The sequence below is a fragment of the Heteronotia binoei genome, chromosome 14 (genome assembly GCF_032191835.1).
Source record: "Heteronotia binoei isolate CCM8104 ecotype False Entrance Well chromosome 14, APGP_CSIRO_Hbin_v1, whole genome shotgun sequence".
In the NCBI taxonomy this organism is placed as follows: Eukaryota; Metazoa; Chordata; class Lepidosauria; order Squamata; family Gekkonidae; genus Heteronotia; species Heteronotia binoei.
Genome location: NC_083236.1, coordinates 25,945,483 through 25,963,805, shown reverse-complemented (window position 1 = coordinate 25,963,805; position 18,323 = coordinate 25,945,483). Strand labels below are relative to the sequence as shown.

Genomic DNA, 18,323 nt, shown 5'->3' with positions numbered 1-18,323 from the left:
CAGTCCCTGGATAAATGTGGGATTTAAATCACATGTTCAGCTGTACGTGAGTTGAATGTACCATTAGAATTATTCAGAGCACATACAAAGAAAAATCAGGTGTACTCTGTATGCAGGCTATACAAACACCATATCTAGTGAACAGGACTTCTCTATGTTTAGCCGTGTGGGTTGCTGGAGTGCAGTTTGTATGTGAGAAGGGGGCTCTCTCAGTGATAAAGCCTCTAAAATCCATAGTAGGCATCACTCTGGATTTCTGCAGGGTGTAATTGGAAGCAAAATTGTTCACGAGGATGCTAACCTTCAGTCCTCAACTAATGTGTGCTAGGTGGTAAGTCCCATCAATTGCAAAGGAATTTACTTCTAAGTCAATAGGTGTACATATGTTCAGGTTATAGCCTCAACACATGTTTTGATAAACATTTATTTGCTCCTTAATCAAGGAACAGGGTTTGAACAGCTGGTCGCTCATGCATATGTGTGTTTATGAATTTTTGTTTTAGGAGGGAGTCATTTGTAACATTCTTTAGAGATGTTTGCAGGGTTGTTGTTTGTTTTTTAAAAATTCACTGCTGCTTGCCTTAGTGCACAACTGCTCCAGCATTTCTGTTTTGATTTGGCTCATTGAAAAACAGTTATGTTAATGTCATCTGCAAGTGGAGCTTTAATCTGGGCCAAGGAATAGAAATCTACTAGTTCTGCAGAATCTTTCCATGGACCAGTTAAGTAATAAGTTGTTCGTTTCTCTGCCCTGTGTATTCATCCTAAAACAGTGACTTGTGGAGAGCTGCATTTAGCAATTAACCACCAGAAGAAAGAGCCTCTCTAGCTTGAGGCCTGACCTTCAGGGGGGCTTGAAGCTTATCCATTTTTTTTGGAAGCGATTTTTTCAAGGCGAGAACCACCTGCCAAGCACAAGCCCCACCAGGCAAGGGCCTTGCCCACTTTCCCTGAAACACAGGGCAGGTGCCACAGTGGAGAAGGATGCTCAGAAGAGCAGCAGGTGACTTCTGGGTATTGCAGTCCTACAAGTCAAAGAAGCCATCATAAGTCAGCTGTGGCTTGACTGGGGGTGGGGGGGATTGTTTGTTAACTTTGCTTAGGTTTGGAATAATTCCTGGATCTCTTCCTACAGATTTTAACTTTGCCATGTACCCGCCATCAATGATAGCGACAGGGAGTGTGGGAGCAGCTGTCTGCGGCCTGCAGCTGGATGAGGGAGAAAGCCTTCTCTCTGGTGAGGTCTTAACAGAACTCTTGGCCAGAATCACAAACACAGAAGTGGTGAGTGTCTCTAGAATCTTTGACATACATTTATATAGGTTTCTCCCCCAATGAGCAGTTTTTGGCATGATGGACTTCATGAAGTGCTGCCCAGTTAACATGCTGTTGCGGGATAGATCCAGGTGGGCAGCTGTGTTGGTCTGAAGCAGTAGAACAAAGTTGGAGTCCAGCAGCACCTTTAAAACCGACAAAGTTTTACTGAGAATGTCATATGCTCAAGAGTTGCAAAATGATCACTTTGTCCTCAGAGGATCTGATTTCAGGCTGATGGGAACTGTTCTAAAGAGAGGGGATAAAACCTTTGGCCATTGCTCCCTATCCCAGACATGCAGTTTGTTTTGTTGTGCATTTGGTCAAGATGTGGCATGTGGGGAATAGGTACCGGGGTTCAGTAGGTGGGGGGAGATCTTTCATGCATCTGGATGCTGGAGAGGTCTTCTTTCTTCTTAAAGAAGTTAAAACACTTCTATGTCAGGAGAGTTTTACAGATACTGTAGACCACCAAAAAAAGCAAATCACTGGGTCCTAGATCAATTCAAGCATGAATTTTCCCTAGAAGCTAAAAATGACTAAGGCTAGATTCAGATGGGTAGCCATCTTGGTCTGAAGCAGGAGAACAAAGTCTGAGTTCGGTAGCTATCATATTTTGATCCCATTATGAAGAAGAAGAAGAAGAATTGCAGATTTATATCCCGCCCTTCTCCCTGAATCAGAGACTCAGAGCGGCTTACAATCTCCTATGTCTTCTCCCCTCACAACAGACACCCTGTGAGGTGGGTGGGGCTGGAGAGGGCTCTCACAGCAGCTGCCCTTTCAAGGACAACCTCTGCCAGAGCTATGGCTGACCCAAGGCCATTCCAGCAGGTGCAAGTGGAGGAGTGGGGAATCAAACCTGGTTCTCCCAGATAAGAGTCCGCACACTTAACCACTACACCAAACTGAGAAGATCAGAGTCACTGGAAAAGACTATCATGCTAGGAAAAGTCAGTGGAAGGCAGCAGGAAAAGAGGAAGAGTCAACCTGAGATGGATTGGCTCCATCAAGGAATCCACAGCCTTCAGTTTACAAGACTGTTAATGAGAGAACATTTGGGAGGACATTAATTCATAAGTTGGAAGCAACTTAACAGCACTTAGCATGCAAACACAAGCCACCTTTCCACTGAATTTAGGGTTCCTGTGGCAGCAAAAGGTCAAAACATTAACATGGTTTTAAAGCATTTTAAGTACTATATTTAAGCACATATATGTGTGTGTGTGTGAGAGATACTTTTAAAAAAATATTTATGTCAGTTAACAATAAACACAGAGATACACTAACAGAGAGGAGGGCTATTAAAATAAGAGTTCACAAGGGAATGCCAAACAAAGGTAACTGGTGGAAAACAGTGATTGAGGGAGATAGATTAATCTCTCTGAGGAGGGAGTTCCAATGTTTTTGTGCCATGACTGAGTAGGGCCTTTTTCAGGTTGTTTCCTGTCAAGCCTCAAAAGGTAGGGGCACCTGAGGGAAGAGCCTTTGAAGATGACTGGAGTGAGATGGGTAGGTTCATATGGAAGTAGGCGGTCCTTCAGTCTCTTGTTCTCTCTCTGGTGCAGAGGGTAATCCCAGCATCTGGATTAGTGCCCCTTCCTTGGTACGAGACAAGGCCAGCTTCTGATTCCACCAAGGCTTCCCAGACCAGACTTGTCTTTGGGGCTGGAAGAAGGAATTCTTGAGGCTTTCGTGTTTATTTTTCCCCTTCTGGCTTATTTTTCCTGTTTCTCTTCTTCTCGAAATGATTCCATAGTCAGGGGAACATTTTTGGATTGTGTGAGATGCAAGAAGAGGGGTCAGTCATCTTCCTTCCCAGGCTGAAGCAACTTGTCTTTCCAGCTGACTGTAGCAGCAATGGAAGATTTTGACCCCCCCCCCGGCAAGGTAAAGAAGGGAGTGAGACATTCATGTATAAGATGTAGTGAGGTAATGATACATACACAGCCCAGTGTGAGAAGTGGTCATCACTGAGGGCATGTCCAGACATCCATTACCTCTTCCAGCCCCACTCCCATGAAGGACATTATCCTGCCTCCCATATTGGTCAGCAGGAGGCACAAAAACAAAGTACAAAAGTACTGGGATAGGGAAGAGTGAGGGAGTATTCCTCTTTTATCAGACATTTGGGAAAGCCTTGTTCTATATTCTGAAGCCAAGCTGGCATTAAACATTTGTGAGCAGAAGGTATTCATTCACCTCAGCGCTGAGGTGGCTCAGCTCCCTCTTTTCCTCATTCCCCTTGCTTAATATGCATAGGCAATTTGCTTCAGTGCTCTCTCTCTCTCTCCCCACTCAAATGACCCAGAAATTGCAGACCCAGAGTCTGGCCAAGACTGTGGCTTGGAGGGAAAATTGTTGGCTGCGTCTTCACTTGCTTCCCTAGGTGGAATGACAGAGTAAATGTTTGTAGGGCATTTGTAAAGGAGATATACCCCCCTCCCAGGTTCAGAGTTCTTGGTTTGCTGGGGATCCATGAGATCATTACATTTCTTCTGGATTTCAACAGAAAAGGATTGGAGAGGGAGGGGGAGAAAGCTTTTTTCTTTCTTTAGCAAAGAGCATGTGGAATCTGGCCATTGCCACAGTTCTGTTCTTTCCTGAACTCATCAAACGAAGGTGGAGATAAAATTTGTGATATGACCACTTTGGTAAGTTGGTCATATGTATTTGACCAAGTGTTCTGGAGAATCCTCAGCACCTGTAACTAGGCAATATTAGGAATCAGGGCTGGGAAAGACCAGGGGCCGGAGACTTTGGACAATGCCGCATTGTGGGGAGGCTTCACTTAAGCTAATGAACTGTCTCCCCATCCCTTGTCTGTTTGAGGATGGGAAAATAATGCGGGGGCAGAGAGGTCCCTGTCTCTAAGCATTGATCCAAATTGAGCCCCCTCTGTACGTGGGAAGTACAGAACATCAGAACAGACCTGGGGATATCCCTGGGAAACATGCAGTGTTAGTCACGGAGAGCCTTTAGTCTTGGGGAGAGGAACAGGATCTGTACAGGAGCCATTCCTATCCCTCTCCCCTTTCCAAGGTAGATTATTTAAAACAATATTTCCCAACAACACTGGTTTAGTGAGACCTCTGAGTTTTTCTTTGGGGGAAGGGAAGTACCAAATGTTGGGAATCTCCTGATCAGAGCACTCGAACATTGCAGTCCTGTCTAGAGTTGCTCCCATCTCAGCGCTCTAAAAAATCGAAGGCTTTACAATGGCATAACTGAATAGGGTTGCCCTGTGGGAGCCCTCTGATTTGAGGATTTTCAGCACGTGGGACTCATTTTCCTCAAAGGTAATATGAACTTCTTCCCCTGCCTGCTGCATCCAGGCCATTTCATCCTGCCTTCTCTTCAACGACATCCTGAAAAAGGAATGGGTCAATCCATAGAATGCCAGCATCTGACCATGCCTCAGTCTCCCTCCACACAGAGAATTGCTTCTTTGGAGGAGTAAGTTTAAATCATGAAGCAGCTTAGGAAGTAACAGCTAAACATAACTTCTCCCTTGAACACTGTTCCCTGGTCTCCAAAGCAGTTGCTTGGAAGTGCTACTGACTAGCTTTTAGATAAAAACCACGGATGATCCTAATCACGCATCTTTCTTCTTGTGCCAAGTTTAGTTTGCCAACACATCAGTATAGAGGAGTGCCAAGAGACATAAGCTGACTTCTTTGTCCTCCATTTTGTTTCTGAATTTTCTATAGGATGAAAAGAGGTCTTCACACAAATTCAAAGAGAGCTAAAAATGCTGCCACATTCTTGATTATATATTACCGCTGAGTGTTGCTATAAAATTACAGAACGGCTGTGAGGAATGGCAGATGAACATTGGGCCAGTGTTCTGTCTGTGAGGCATTCATCTGACCTTCACTGTTTGCAGACTGGTTTTGGAACCTTGTGACAGGGCCTGCTGTATCCTCTCCTGCCACATTTGCAGCAAGCTGCATTTTGTGTATGCGAGGAAGCGACAAGACAGAATAGGATCCTGGAGAAAGGAAGAATGAGATCGTTTCCTCCGTTGTCTCTGGCCTGAGTTGGCAGCTGCTTGGTCTCATTCAGCTTTTTGTTCACCACTGAGTGGTGTGCGTGTGTGGTAGACAATGAAGAGACGCAGTTAAAGCTGCAGGGTAACCGTGGAGTTCCGACAGAGTCATTTATAAGTTAAGGAAAGGGAGGGTGTGTTGCGGGGAGAGCAGGCTGACATTTGGAGGAAGTGAGTCTACCCCCCCCCTCCCCCTATGTGAAGATCCCCTTGTCTTGGTTCTAAATTGTCATCAATTGGGATACTGCCCCGATCTATGCTACAGTGGATGCATGAACAGCTCATACTGAGGAGAATGACGACACATATTCTCAACGTAACTGGAGTGTGACAGCTGAACACCTGGAAAGGAACTAAAAATGGAGTTCAGAAGCCACGTAGTATATTGGTGACAGATGTATAATTCAGCATTCTTTTAATGAGTTTTGTCAGCCAGGCTAGTTCAAGATATTTTTGTCACTCCAAGCTTAATACCACATCCTAAGTATTTGGATCCTTATAGCAATGAGGCTTGCCAGGCCCCTCACTGGAGGCCGGGGATCTCCTACCACAGGGCTCTTCCACCTGCTGCCAATCAGCTGGCCAGTGAGAGGATTTACCGGTAGGAAAAGGAGGGCATAGGCCAGCAATGCAGCGATGTCACTTCCAGGGTGCCCCAGAAGTGATGTCATTCCAGTGATGTAAGGATGCTTGGTATTTGGGCAAAAACTCTATGGCAAAAATGACTTCTAACATTCAATTTTTGCCCAAATACCACAGCATCCCCATGTCACTAGCAACATGATGACATCACTTCTGACGATGTCTGCCTCCATAACTAAACACTCTCTTTGATGCTGGGAAGCTCCTACTCCCTTCCCCCTTCCGACTGGTTGCCACAAGGTATCTGACTACACTACTGGCAACACCACAGGAACTTGGCCTGAACTTGGCCAGTGGTTACATTAATTTAATAAAATTCATTTATTTTATGGAATTTTTATACCACCACTCCAACCATCTAAACCCAGCATTAAAAAAGCCAGAGAATACAAAACAAGTCATTAAGAGTTTAAAACGAACAGCACAATTTTTAGACTAAAAGCTCACTTTGAAATGATTTTTAAAAGATTAATCCCTTAGTAAAAAGCCTGGGTAAAAAAAACATTTTGGTCTGGCACCTACAAGAAAATAACATAGGTGCTAGGCGAGACTCAAGGAGCAGGGAGAGAATTCCGGAGGCATGGTGCAACCACAGAAAACACCCTTTCTGTCGTCACCACCCACCTCACCATTGGAGGCAGGGGAACAGAGAGCAGGGCTTGTGAGGTAGACCTTACTGGATGGGTTAGATAGTAAAGGAAGAGGTGGTCCTTGGCATGGGTGGATGAGGAAAAGCCAGTCTTCTGTCATGCTCCTAATGGCTGGGAGTGAGCCCAGATCCTACAGTGCCTCAGCACTCTCGTTGTGCTGGCCTGAGCAGACAATCAGGTTATAGGGTTCCCAGGTTGGGAAATACATAGAGATTTTGGAGGTGAAGCCTGGGGTTTGGGGAGGGGAGGGACTTCTGTGGAGTATAATGACATAGAGCGTAGCTTTCAGAGTGGCTATTTTTTCCAGGTGAACTGATCTCTGTCACCTGGAGATCAGTTGTAGTAGCAGGAGATCTACAGCCATCATCTGGAGTGACATGGCCGACAGAGTCATTTATGTTAAGTCATTTATAATATACATGTGTGTTCACCATAATGTGTGAATAGGGCTGTGTTGTGTAGTAGTTAAGAGTGGCATGGTGTAGTAGATAAGAGTAGTGGACTCTAATCTGGGGAACTGGGTTTGATCCCCACTTCTCCTCCACATGAACATGCTGAGTGACCTTGGGTCATTCACAGTTCTCCCAGAACTCTCTCAACCCCACCTACCTCTCAATGTAGGGAGGAGAAGGCAAGGCAATTGTAAGCCACTTTTGAGACTCCTTAAGCTAGAGAAAAGTGGGATATAAAAGATATTTCTTCCTTTTAAGCTTTAGAATGGACTCAAATGAACAGAGCATGCTTCTTGAAGACTTTTAATATCTGACACAATAGTTTGCTGCGCCTTCTAAATGGGTTTTCAAGCATTTCAAAGAAAAGATCACAAAGGGGGTGGCTGTGTTAGTTGTAGCAAAAGCAAACAAAAATCTAGCGGCACCATAAGTACATTTTATTTCAGTATAAACTTGCATGTGTGTGTGTGTGTGTGTGTCTGCACCTGGAAATCATGTCAGCCTCTGATGACTGACCTCTACTGTGGGCCTGGAGGATATTCCAGTAGGTGGCTGAATAAGTCTGCCCCCCTGCACTAATCACAGTCCACCCGGCTTAGCTTCTGAGATCAGGCTTGCCTGGGCTACCAGGTCAGGGCTCCAGTATGAACTTTTGTGTGTCACAGAAGTTAATTTTGAAATGAAATGTTAGCCTTCAAGGTGCTACTAGGTTATTGCTTTATTTTACAGAAAGGGAAGCCAGTTTTTCCTGCCATGAGAAACGTTGGTTGAGAAGGTCATTTCATTGTTCCTTCTCAACTTAACCACTACACCAAACCAGCTCCTTGGAGAGCCAGTTTGGTGTAGTGGTTAAGTGTGCGGACTCTTGTCTGGGAGAACCGGGTTTGATTCCCCACTCTTCCACTTGCACCTGCTAGCATGGCCTTGGGTCAGCCATAGCTCTGGCAGAGGTTGTCCTTGAAAGGGCAGCTGCTATGAGAGCCCTCTCCAGCCCCACCCACCTCACAGGGTGACTGTTGTGGGGGAGGAAGGTAAAGGAGATTGTGAGCTGCTCTGAGACTCTTTGGAGTGGAGGGTGGGATAAATCCAATATCTTCTTCTTCTCCTCTTTTGTGCTATGACAAATCATTAGAAAATATACAATTAGTAGAGCTGATTTGCATAATATGAAAATTGTTTGGCTTGGGAAAGAGTGGAGCAGAAGCCAGGGGGAAACCTAGAAAGTCAACGATTAAGGGACCGCAGGCAAACTGTCCCATGCTCCACCAAACTGAAGCAAAATCTCCATGTGGAAGCAATTGAGGTGGGGAAGAGCCTTTTTCAGTGTGTAATCGCACTACTCAGGAAGTGATAAGAGCCTGTGTGGTGTAGTGGTTAGAGTACTGGACTAGGATTTGGGAGATCCAGTTTCGAATCCCCACTCTGGCACGGGAGTTTGTCGGGTTACCTTGGACTAATCACTCGTGCTCAGCCTCACCTACTTCGTAGGTTGTTAAGAGATAAAATGGAGAAGAAAATTATGTAAGCCAGTTTGGGTCCCCATTAAGAAGAAAGGCAGGGTATAAAAGAAGTAAAATTATTGGTGTGGGGGAACAGGGGTGTTATGAGTACACACATGTGAACGTTATTTGATCTGTGGAAATGTTGCCTGTTGTTGCTATAAAACACAGGTTGTTTTGTTTTCCTAGGACTGCCTGAAAGCATGTCAAGAACAGATCGAGTCAGTTCTAGTAAGCAATCTTCAGGAAGTCCCACAGCACCCAGGCGATGCTTCAAAGACCATGGATGAGCTGGATCAGTCCAGCACTCCCACGGATGTGAGGGACATCAACCTGTGAAGACATCGTCATGGAAAGTTGTGTTCCACCAGCCCCATTTTATTTTTGTTTTTTTGGTGTTAAATCTTCTCTCTCACACACAGGCACATTTCTATTAAAAAAAATGTTCCCACAGAATGTATTTGAAACTTTTTAGATCTTAAAAAAGCACCAAAGGCAAAATCCATCGGGAAATTCCCTTGCACAAGCCCCGCTGAAATCAGGCTTGTGCTCTCAGTGGGCTTCTGCAAGGAAACATCTCGCAGACTGTGATCAACCGTGATGGATTTTATGTGTGTGTTTGTGTGTGTATGCGTGCGTGTATATATAGCATTTAATGCCTATGATGTACAACAGAAGGGAATTCCACAACAATATACTTTATAGTTGCTGTTTTGATTATGTTCTGGTGGCAAGAGAAGCTTCTAAAAGCATTCCAGTAGCTAGTAAGCTAGTAAGAGTTGAGCCTGCACTCTGCAGGAACAAAGCAGAGAACACTTCAAAAAAAAAATGCGGTTAATGACCCGATGCATATACTCCTTCCATTAAGAAAGGAATAACGAGAATCATTTTTAATGGCTTACATGGATTGCAAAACCAATAGATATAAAATGGGGTAGCAGGATGTGTGTGTGAGTGGGAAAAGAGAATAGAAGAAAAGATTCTTGAAAAAGTTGAGTTTTGAGAATACAAAAGATATTTAGGGTGCAGGACATGAATGCTCTTTGTGGAAGTGTGTATTCATTTTGATGCGGTACAAACAAGATTTGACATTGATTTGTCTGCTACCTTGATTGATGTTAGTTTTGATTGTTAGCTTTTGTTCTTGTTTCGTAGGTTGTACCTAAGGAAGTTGTGTTGTTTTTGCAGACAGATTAGCAGGGCTTTTGCCTCTTTATTTCCCTCCTCCCCATATATACCAATGCCCCTTATGTGGAAAAGAATATATCTGGTGATTTTGAAAACAGCAGTCTCATTGGCAGAACTGTCAGATTCTTTATTCAGCTGTGGGCCAAGCTAAAGTAAACTTGCAAGTTATATCTGAGAAGGAAGCTATTTTGCATAGGTATTTTACCATTCCCACTTGATTCAACAGGGCTTGGGTAGGAGAACTTCCCCCACTGGGTGTTGTCTTTGTTGTGAGGCCATATAGGTAGCTATTTTGCCACGCATTACATACAATTCTTTGAGCAGTCTGTCTATTACGCTTTATGAAAAGCAATACTGCTTGCTATAGGGATCCTTGCTGTCTGGCAGACAACAGAACGTATTCTGCTGCACACATACATGATTGGTCGATTCATGGCCAAATTGGTAGGATGGTGTCAGTCTAGATTCCATATAGGATGCAGTCCTACCCTGGGGGGTACGCTGGTTGTTCCTGTGGGCTCATGGTATGAGGCAGAAAAAGGCACCATGTTAAAATGACTAGTCAGCAAATGAGAGTAGAGAGGTGAATTTTTGAAGCCACGGAGGAAAATATCCCCCCGCTCGGGAGTGGGCGTGGGGAAAGAAATTTGAGGGGAAATTGAAATAAATGCAAACCCTGTTTTTAAAGCAACCCTTAACTGTAAATTTTGATAGTTTAACAATATAAATGCACCACTTAGAACTTCAGCATATACTATACTTATTGTCTTAATTTTCTGCAAGCAAATTTGAAAATATACCTCAAACTGGAGAGAACTACAAATTGCTGTTCCTTGTGCTACTTGTAGCACATGTATATTAGTTTTCACCATCTAAGGCCTATTATGCATGGGTATTTTCCCTCGTTTTCACCCTGCATGTCTATTGGGTTTTCTTTGTCATTCTACATCAATTTTCCTTCCTTCAGCGCTCAGTTCGTTTTCTGGTCGCTGTTTCCCTGGTTTTTTAAAGAGTGCTTTTGTGCCAATTTTCTCCTTTTTTCACTTTCAGGGCGAGGGTAATTCAAAAGCATACAGATTCCCCCCTTCCTTTGGCCTTCTCTTAAAGGTCACTCACATAAAGATTGTTCTGCCCACTCTGCACTTTCTGCCATCCCCCCGACTTCATCAGTGTTCAAGCTCCACTCCCTTTTGTTTTTTTAATTATTATTATTTTTACAAGTAGCATGAGTCTAGTGATATGAGACTATTGCTAGTCTCAATTATTGAATTTTTAAAAATTAAAATGATGGGGGGAGGAGTTTAAAAGGAGCTGTGCAAGGTTTAGTTCCCTGCTGGTATTGACTTGAAAGGAGGAAACTATTTAAGTGCTACATGCAAACAAAATTGTGGGGGGGGGGGGGTGGAATTGTCAGCGCAGAATGAGATTGACATGAGATGTAAAGACACTGGAATAGGAAGGCTAAAGCTTTGAAAACAGTTTTCCCTTTAAGGCTTTGGGGAAGAAACCATTCTGGCAGCCTCTGGAAGCCTAACATTAAAATGGTGGCTGAGGCACATGAACCTTCTGTGAACCGCTGAACTTAAGAATTGCTTGGGAGTGATTCATTTGAAGGAAGAGTGCAATCTGCACATACAGTACAGGCTTTTAAAAACTGCCAAGATCATGACCAGTGTGCAGGATCAAATTAGAGAATCACAAAAAGAAAACCCTGCAAATTTGCAAGGAAGGGCAGGAGACTAGTGTTACGGTGTACCTGTGCTAGGGCATCAGCAAAAATACCCCCTCCCATTTTTAAAAATTAGTTGGCACTGGTTTAAAAAAGATCTCCAGAGTTTCTGCCAGAGGACTCCTCCGTTATACAAATTGCAACCCTGTGCAAAGTGTGGTAGAGTTGCAGCCAACTTTGCACAGGCACGTGCACATGCATACACATGTTGCCAATGATTACATCTTGCAATGCCAGTGTCAGTGGCTTTGACCATGCATTTTGTACACTCAACATGTTCCCCCATATTATGAGATTGTATTACTCTTGCCCGCTTTTCACAGTGGCCAATAACACAGCATAGACTCTCCTAGGCTGGCAGCTGCTTGTCAGTTTCAGAAAAAAGTTTAGTTAGTTTCAATAGTGGGTCCCCTCCCCCCTTTGCCTGCTTCCTTTCTGTTTCCTTTCATTCAGGGAACTAATGACAAAATGCAGGCACAATACCACAACCAAGAGGATTTAAATGGAAAGTGGTTGCTGGACACTATTGCGCATCTGCGATAGAGCAATTGAGTAAAAAAAAAATTAAAAACCCGTTTTGATGCAACTCCCCCACACATCACAAGTAACTATCTACCCTAATTTAGAAAAGTGCATTTTTAAAATTGTAGATGCAGAATAAATACACCAGAGGAAAAAGAATCATGCACAAGGTGGGCACAGAATCCGACATCAGGATTAAAGGCTTCCTGCTCTGAAAATCTGCAGTAAGATGTGCATGTGTAATGGGCCTGAGAAATGCTAGAAGTGGCACAGTTAGCTTTGCACTGTGGAAAACATTAAACTCTTCAGTGATGCATATCCATCGCATACACTGGGTTGAAGCCAGCCACCAAAAAGGCTATGCTAGGGATCAAGGGACCTGCAAGGACAAAAGCTATGTGGGACTGGAACTGTAATAATAATAAGAATTTGCTGAGATTGAGCAGAGAAGTTGATTGGATCCAATCCATAGCCTATTAATTGTGGACAAAGTTAAAACAAATGTATCCTTAATAATACTGTATATGTCTCTACACTTGCAAAAGAATTATCTTCTGCAGCTGTTATCTTGAGTGAGTAAAATCTTGTCTCAAAAAGCATTTCACTCATTCCAAAAAAGCATTCCAGAGGGGATTTTGTTTTTAGTGCTTTCCAAAATTTCCATTGAAAAACTGAAGATAAGTCCTGAGAAGGGGGAAATGTGCCCACATATGTCTCTCCCCCTCCCTTGGCCAAGGCCCTCACATCTCTCCCAATCAGACTGTTTAACAGTGTTGGGCTCCAAGGCCCTTTTCCAACTATAGTTGTGGGTCACCTGTGTCATGTCAATGCTGACAGCTCCAGTGGAAGAGATGAATCTTCATATGCATCAAAAGATGTGTTCTTGGATGAGCATGTGGAAGCTCATAACTTGCTTGCTCTAAAGACAGATTCTGAATTAATAAATCCCTTGCAGCATTATGGCATAAGGGTGTAACTATCTTGGTTTTACCTGATATGTGTATATGTATAAACTTGCATGCAAATTGTTTTGTACAAGAATACACTTTGTTTTTGGTTGGTGCATGCTCATCATTCAAGTAACATCCTGTCAATCTTCCTTTTTAAAAAAATTCTTTGGTTTATTTTGAACTTTCAGAAAATCAAAAAGAGAGAGATTGTAGGTTTTTGCGGTCTTTCCTCGTTTTTTGACGCAATGTTCTGCTATGTTAAAAGGGATGCTGTTTGATCTCTTCCCCCTTGCTCTGCTTCTCCCCAGTCTTCCTGGAAGAAGAGATCTTGTATGGTTTGTTTTTAAGCTTTTGCAGTCCACAGTTAGCATTATTATAAACCATTTCATTCTAAAAGCACTTTGAAAACCTATTCCTAAGGGAGAAAAAAAATGAAATGGCTTATGACAAGCAAAGCAAGCCACAGACTTCTAAAATTATGTGCATATATATCTCCTCTTTTGGTATCTTGTGTTCCCAATGACTTGTGAAGTTGCTTGAATTTCCAAACACCTGCTTCGGGTGACATTCCCATGCCAACATTCCAAAAGGAAGTCATGACAGACGACAAATCTGAATTCTCAGCAAGATCTTAATATTGGCTGTGAGCTTACCTATGAACAGTGAGACAATTGCTCCTGCAAAACACACACAGGAAGCAAACATCAAGTTGCGTGATTTTTATCCTTTGTTTCTTATTATTTTATTATTATTATTACTACTACAAGAGTGTATTCATTGTACTTGAATTTTTAGTTTCCTGCTCCGTTTTTTTTTTTAAAGCTTTTAGTTTGGCAAAAGAGATGAGATGAGTGAATTATTTTTTGTCTCCTTGCACAATTATATTAACAGGTTTTGAATATACAGTGTAAAACTGTTGGATGAATTGTTAACCGTTGCATTTTTAAAGGTAAAATGTTCTGCAAGAGAATGCACGATAGCTCTGAAGAGTCTTTAGTGAATGGACTCTTGGCACGTTTTTTTGGCTAGTCAAGGGTAAGAAAAATGGAGTAAGAATCTAAGGGGGGATTATTTTGCGCTGCTAAAAAGCTACGATTTGTTTAATTCTTCACATTAACAGTACTTAGCTGTATTGTTTCACTGAGTGTGCTGCTATTTTATAAACATTTTTATAATATATTACTGCTTAAATTTTCAGATCCTGAAGTAAGTGGTTAAGTGGAGATATGCTGAGTTTCTTTGATTTTACTGGAAAATGCCTGCACAGTTTCTCCCTCCTCATACAGTGTGTTATTCTTTATTTTAATTTCTTATCACTTCCTGCTCTATTTTACCTCAGGTTTACTGGACAACAAATTGGTTCCCATTTTTACATTACCTCACAACTTTACAGTTTTCCACAGAGAGCCACACAGAACAGTTAATGGAAGAGGCATCTGGGGCTGATGTTTTTCCGAAGAAAAGCGCTCTGGTTTCAGCTGCAAATGGGGAACTTTTCTTTTTGTCATTTGGCTCCCTTGTGGACTTTGGTATCCTTACCATAGTGGGAAAAAATGCAGTAATATTGAGAATCTGGAAGAGTTCTGTCATACTCGCATTAAAGCCCGAGAGATTTTATGGTGAATTGCAGTTACAGGGTTACAGTTTTTCAAAAGTATATGCTTGATTGAAATGCAGGGGATATGTGAACAGGAAATACTTAGGATAGGGGTCAGCAACCTTTTATTAAGAGAGTCAAACTACATTATAATTCAGAACAAGAGGTTACTAAAGTTAGCCAGTAGAAGAAAGCCCACTTGTGTAACTCAAAATATATAATTTGACCTAACTGGCATGACATGTTGATTACGTAAAGTTTCTGCACCTTAACTACTGGTTGTTGGGAGTCATGTATCCTTTGCTTTTATTATTACCTTTGACCAAAGGTTTTGAGCAAAGTCAAAATAGATATAAGATAAACATTACAATAGAGTATGGCAAATGAAGAATAAAATCTCTAAGAATAAAATGAAGTGGAGTTGTATTTCAGGAACTGGCACGTGCTACGCCTCGCAATAAGCAATAAATATATACAGGAGCACTTTGTGCAGTTTTAGTGGCATAAATCTGTGCATAGTTTGCACTAGGATTACTGATAACTTAGTATTTCCCTTTCTGTAAAGTATCTATCAGCAGCTTTTTAATCCTTTAGCCTGCTATTTGTACCAGTTATTCTAGCATCCCACCTACCCCCCCCCCCCCCATATAACTTACCTTAGAAGATCTTACTTTCTTTTTTAAAGAGCCACATTTGACTCTGGTTGTTAATTGCAGGTGCCTGACTTGGGCGGACATGTTTCACATTATTCTATCTTTTTGCACATGTGTTGAGGAAGGCCAGTCATCCCTTCCCAAGCCCCATCAAAATGAATGGGAACTGAATAGAAGCTCCTTTAGCGAGCATACAAGACTACCCTGTTGCAATTAATTGCACTTGAGCAAAAGACGCTCCCAGAGGATCATGCCCATGACAGAACACAAAATCTCTTCTTGACTGGACGCAACCAGATTCCCAACAGAATCACCTTGAACACTGTATTTTTCCCCACTGTGATTATCATTTACCTCAGAAATCACTGACAGTTGCACAATCTCTGTTCTCAACTTCTTTTTTTTTCAAGTTTGCTTTAACAAAATGTGATGCCATATCAGTTCAATGTTACTCTCACGAACATGCTGTGTTTAAGGGGTATGGACGTTTTTTATATGGTCAGGGTATGCTAGCAGATGTGTATAAACATGATTGGGTGTATAAAAATGTATTAGCAAGTATGTGAGACTCTTGCTTGGTTTTTGATGGGTAAGAACACTGTAGTCTCTTCTGATTACCTTCCAAAAGGTCTTCTGTTAAGTCTTCTATGTTAATAATCAGGTGTTTTGACTAGTTATGAGAAGGTTTATATGCATTGTGTTTTTGGCAGGATTAGATATATCATATGGACATTAAACTCACCTTGACCCAATCAGTCTGGTTTTTCTTTTTTAAAATTCATGTTTGTGTGTTTTTTTGTCAGCACCTAAAAATGGCAGTCATTGTATAAAAATGTAATAGAAAAGAATAAAATTAAGGCAGGGGCCTTAGACCTGCAGTCCAAACTGAGCATTCATTTCCTATTTTATTTACTCATTTAATTTGTTAATTTCTAGGCTATCTTTCTCACTGGAACTCAAGATGTAAATCAGTGCAGTCAACAGGAGGAGATGTCTGATAAATAATGTGATGGGATTAGGTTTATAAAAATCTGAAGCAAAGCATGCAGTATTAGAAATGATGTGTTATACAATAAAGGAAATGGTATTACATAAGTAGAAAACAGTGCAGTGAGAGCAAGATCATACATATAGCAAACAGATGAAATACACTATATATTGGGTGGCCAAACTGCAGCTCAGGAGCCCCGTGTGGCTCTTTTTCACTCTTCCTTCCCTCCCTTAAACGTCTGATGCTCATGTCTTGTAGCTCTCAAACATCTGATGTTTGTTCTATGTGGCTCTTAAGCAAGTTTGACCACCATTGCTATATATAGTAGTATAGTTCACAGCCATATTCCCTCCTGAGCCATGCTGTATGATTGACTCTTTGTTTGCTATCTTGGTTAGTAAAAAACTCACCTGATACTTATCAGTAACTTTGTAAAACAGTTATGAATTAGGAAACCTCTGGTTTGAATCTTCCCTTCAGTCATTTGCTCAAACTTTTGGATACACTACAGGGGACACCCTACTTAACATAATTGCAATTGAGTGGAGGAAGTTTTACATATATTTTTACCTTAGACTATCACTTGTACAGTTTGAGAACTGTACAGAATAGGTACGGTAAGTGAGCACCACTCAAATTATAATGCTTAAAAGTACTTAGAATGTGGATCGTTTATTCATTTGTTCCCCACCTTTCTCCCCAGTGGGAACCCAAAGTGGCTTATATCATTCTCCATTTTGGTCTCCCAGCAACCCTCTGAGGTAGATTACGCTGAGTGGCCTTTCCAGGGTCACCCAGGAAGTTGCCATAGCACAAGTGAAGAGTCAAACCTTGGACTCAGGTGCTAGCCAAACGCTCTGACCCCAAGACCATACTGGCTCTTGTGGTCATAACGAATCATGTTTTGCAACCCCACAAGCAACCTTTAAGAAAGGGGAGCCTGAGGCTTTCAACATGAGGAAAACAGTCCATGTAGGGCAACTCAGAAATCCCTCAGCTCTCCTCAGTTTACACATATGCTTTATGAACTTTCCTTGGGAGATCTCAAACAAAATACTGTTGTGTTATATAAGTGCTTGCAAAAGAGAAACTTTGGTATCCTGTTAACAAGGAAAGGGGGGAAGGTAGGATGGGTCATGGATGATAATGGGACAGCCAAACCAATTTTGGACCTGAAGCTACCCTGAAATGGGACTAGATAAGTCATCTTTAAAGACCTGCAGTTGCTCAGCTCCTTCATAGAATCATAGAGTAGGAAGGGACCTCCAGAATTATCTCGTCCAACTCCTTGCGCATTGCAGGAACTTCACAAATACCTCCCATGCACACATACATCCCCAGGCATATGGGTGGCATTTTACAGCTGCCTTCATGGAACATGGCACCAATCCCCTCCAGGTTTTAAAGGGTTTCAAAGGTAAAAATCACTTTAAATTGGCCCTTGAAATGAATAGGTACTGATATCAGGGAGACTTCCCTGCACCACATGGCAACAAGCTCATGTGCTGAGAACTGACAGGAATTTTGCATTAGATGGTGAGAAATTTGCCCCAGTGTGTCAGGCAAGAATCTGGGAGACTCAGGTTTAATTCCCCCCCCCCCTTTCCTTGAAAGCACATAGGGTGACTGGGTTGGTTGCTCTCAGCCTAGCTTATGGGGTGCTTGTGAGGATAAAATGGAGGAGGGGAATGTTGTTAAACTACTTTGAGTCCTCATGGGGGAGAAAAGATACATAGCTAGATGTGTGTGGGTGACTAAAAGTAGGTTTCCCCAGCAAGGGGCTTTCAAGGTAAGTGAGAAGTAGAGGTGGTTTGCCATTGCCCTCCTTTGCAGAGTCTTCCTTGGTAGCTTTCTTTCCAAGTGACAACCCAGCTTAGTTTCCAAGATCTGACATAATTGGGCTATACGCTGTGGACTTCCCTAACAATACAAGAGACGAAAGATAGTCTTCAAGGTTGTATGTTTGAAGTGAAAAAGGCTGGAGGTGCAGAACAGAGGGACAGAGTGGAAGAAAGAAAATGGTGTTCCCTTTAGAAGCTTGCCAAAGAAAGGTGCCAACCTATATGTATGTTCTGAAATCCGCTATTG

The 18,323-nt window shown here is 42.3% G+C and overlaps 1 protein-coding gene across 1 annotated transcript in view; it reads left to right on the top strand.

Annotated features, from left to right (window-relative positions):
* CCND2 (cyclin D2) overlaps window positions 1-9,058 on the top strand; it is a 48,788-nt gene extending 39,730 nt beyond the window's left edge. Inside the window, exons 4-5 of the mRNA XM_060254103.1 lie at window positions 1,136-1,284; window positions 8,795-9,058. Coding sequence (XP_060110086.1) covers window positions 1,136-1,284; window positions 8,795-8,944 — 299 coding nt within the window. The 3' untranslated portion in view covers window positions 8,945-9,058. The remainder of the gene's footprint in view (window positions 1-1,135; window positions 1,285-8,794) is intronic.
* Window positions 9,059-18,323: the final 9,265 nt, after the last annotated feature.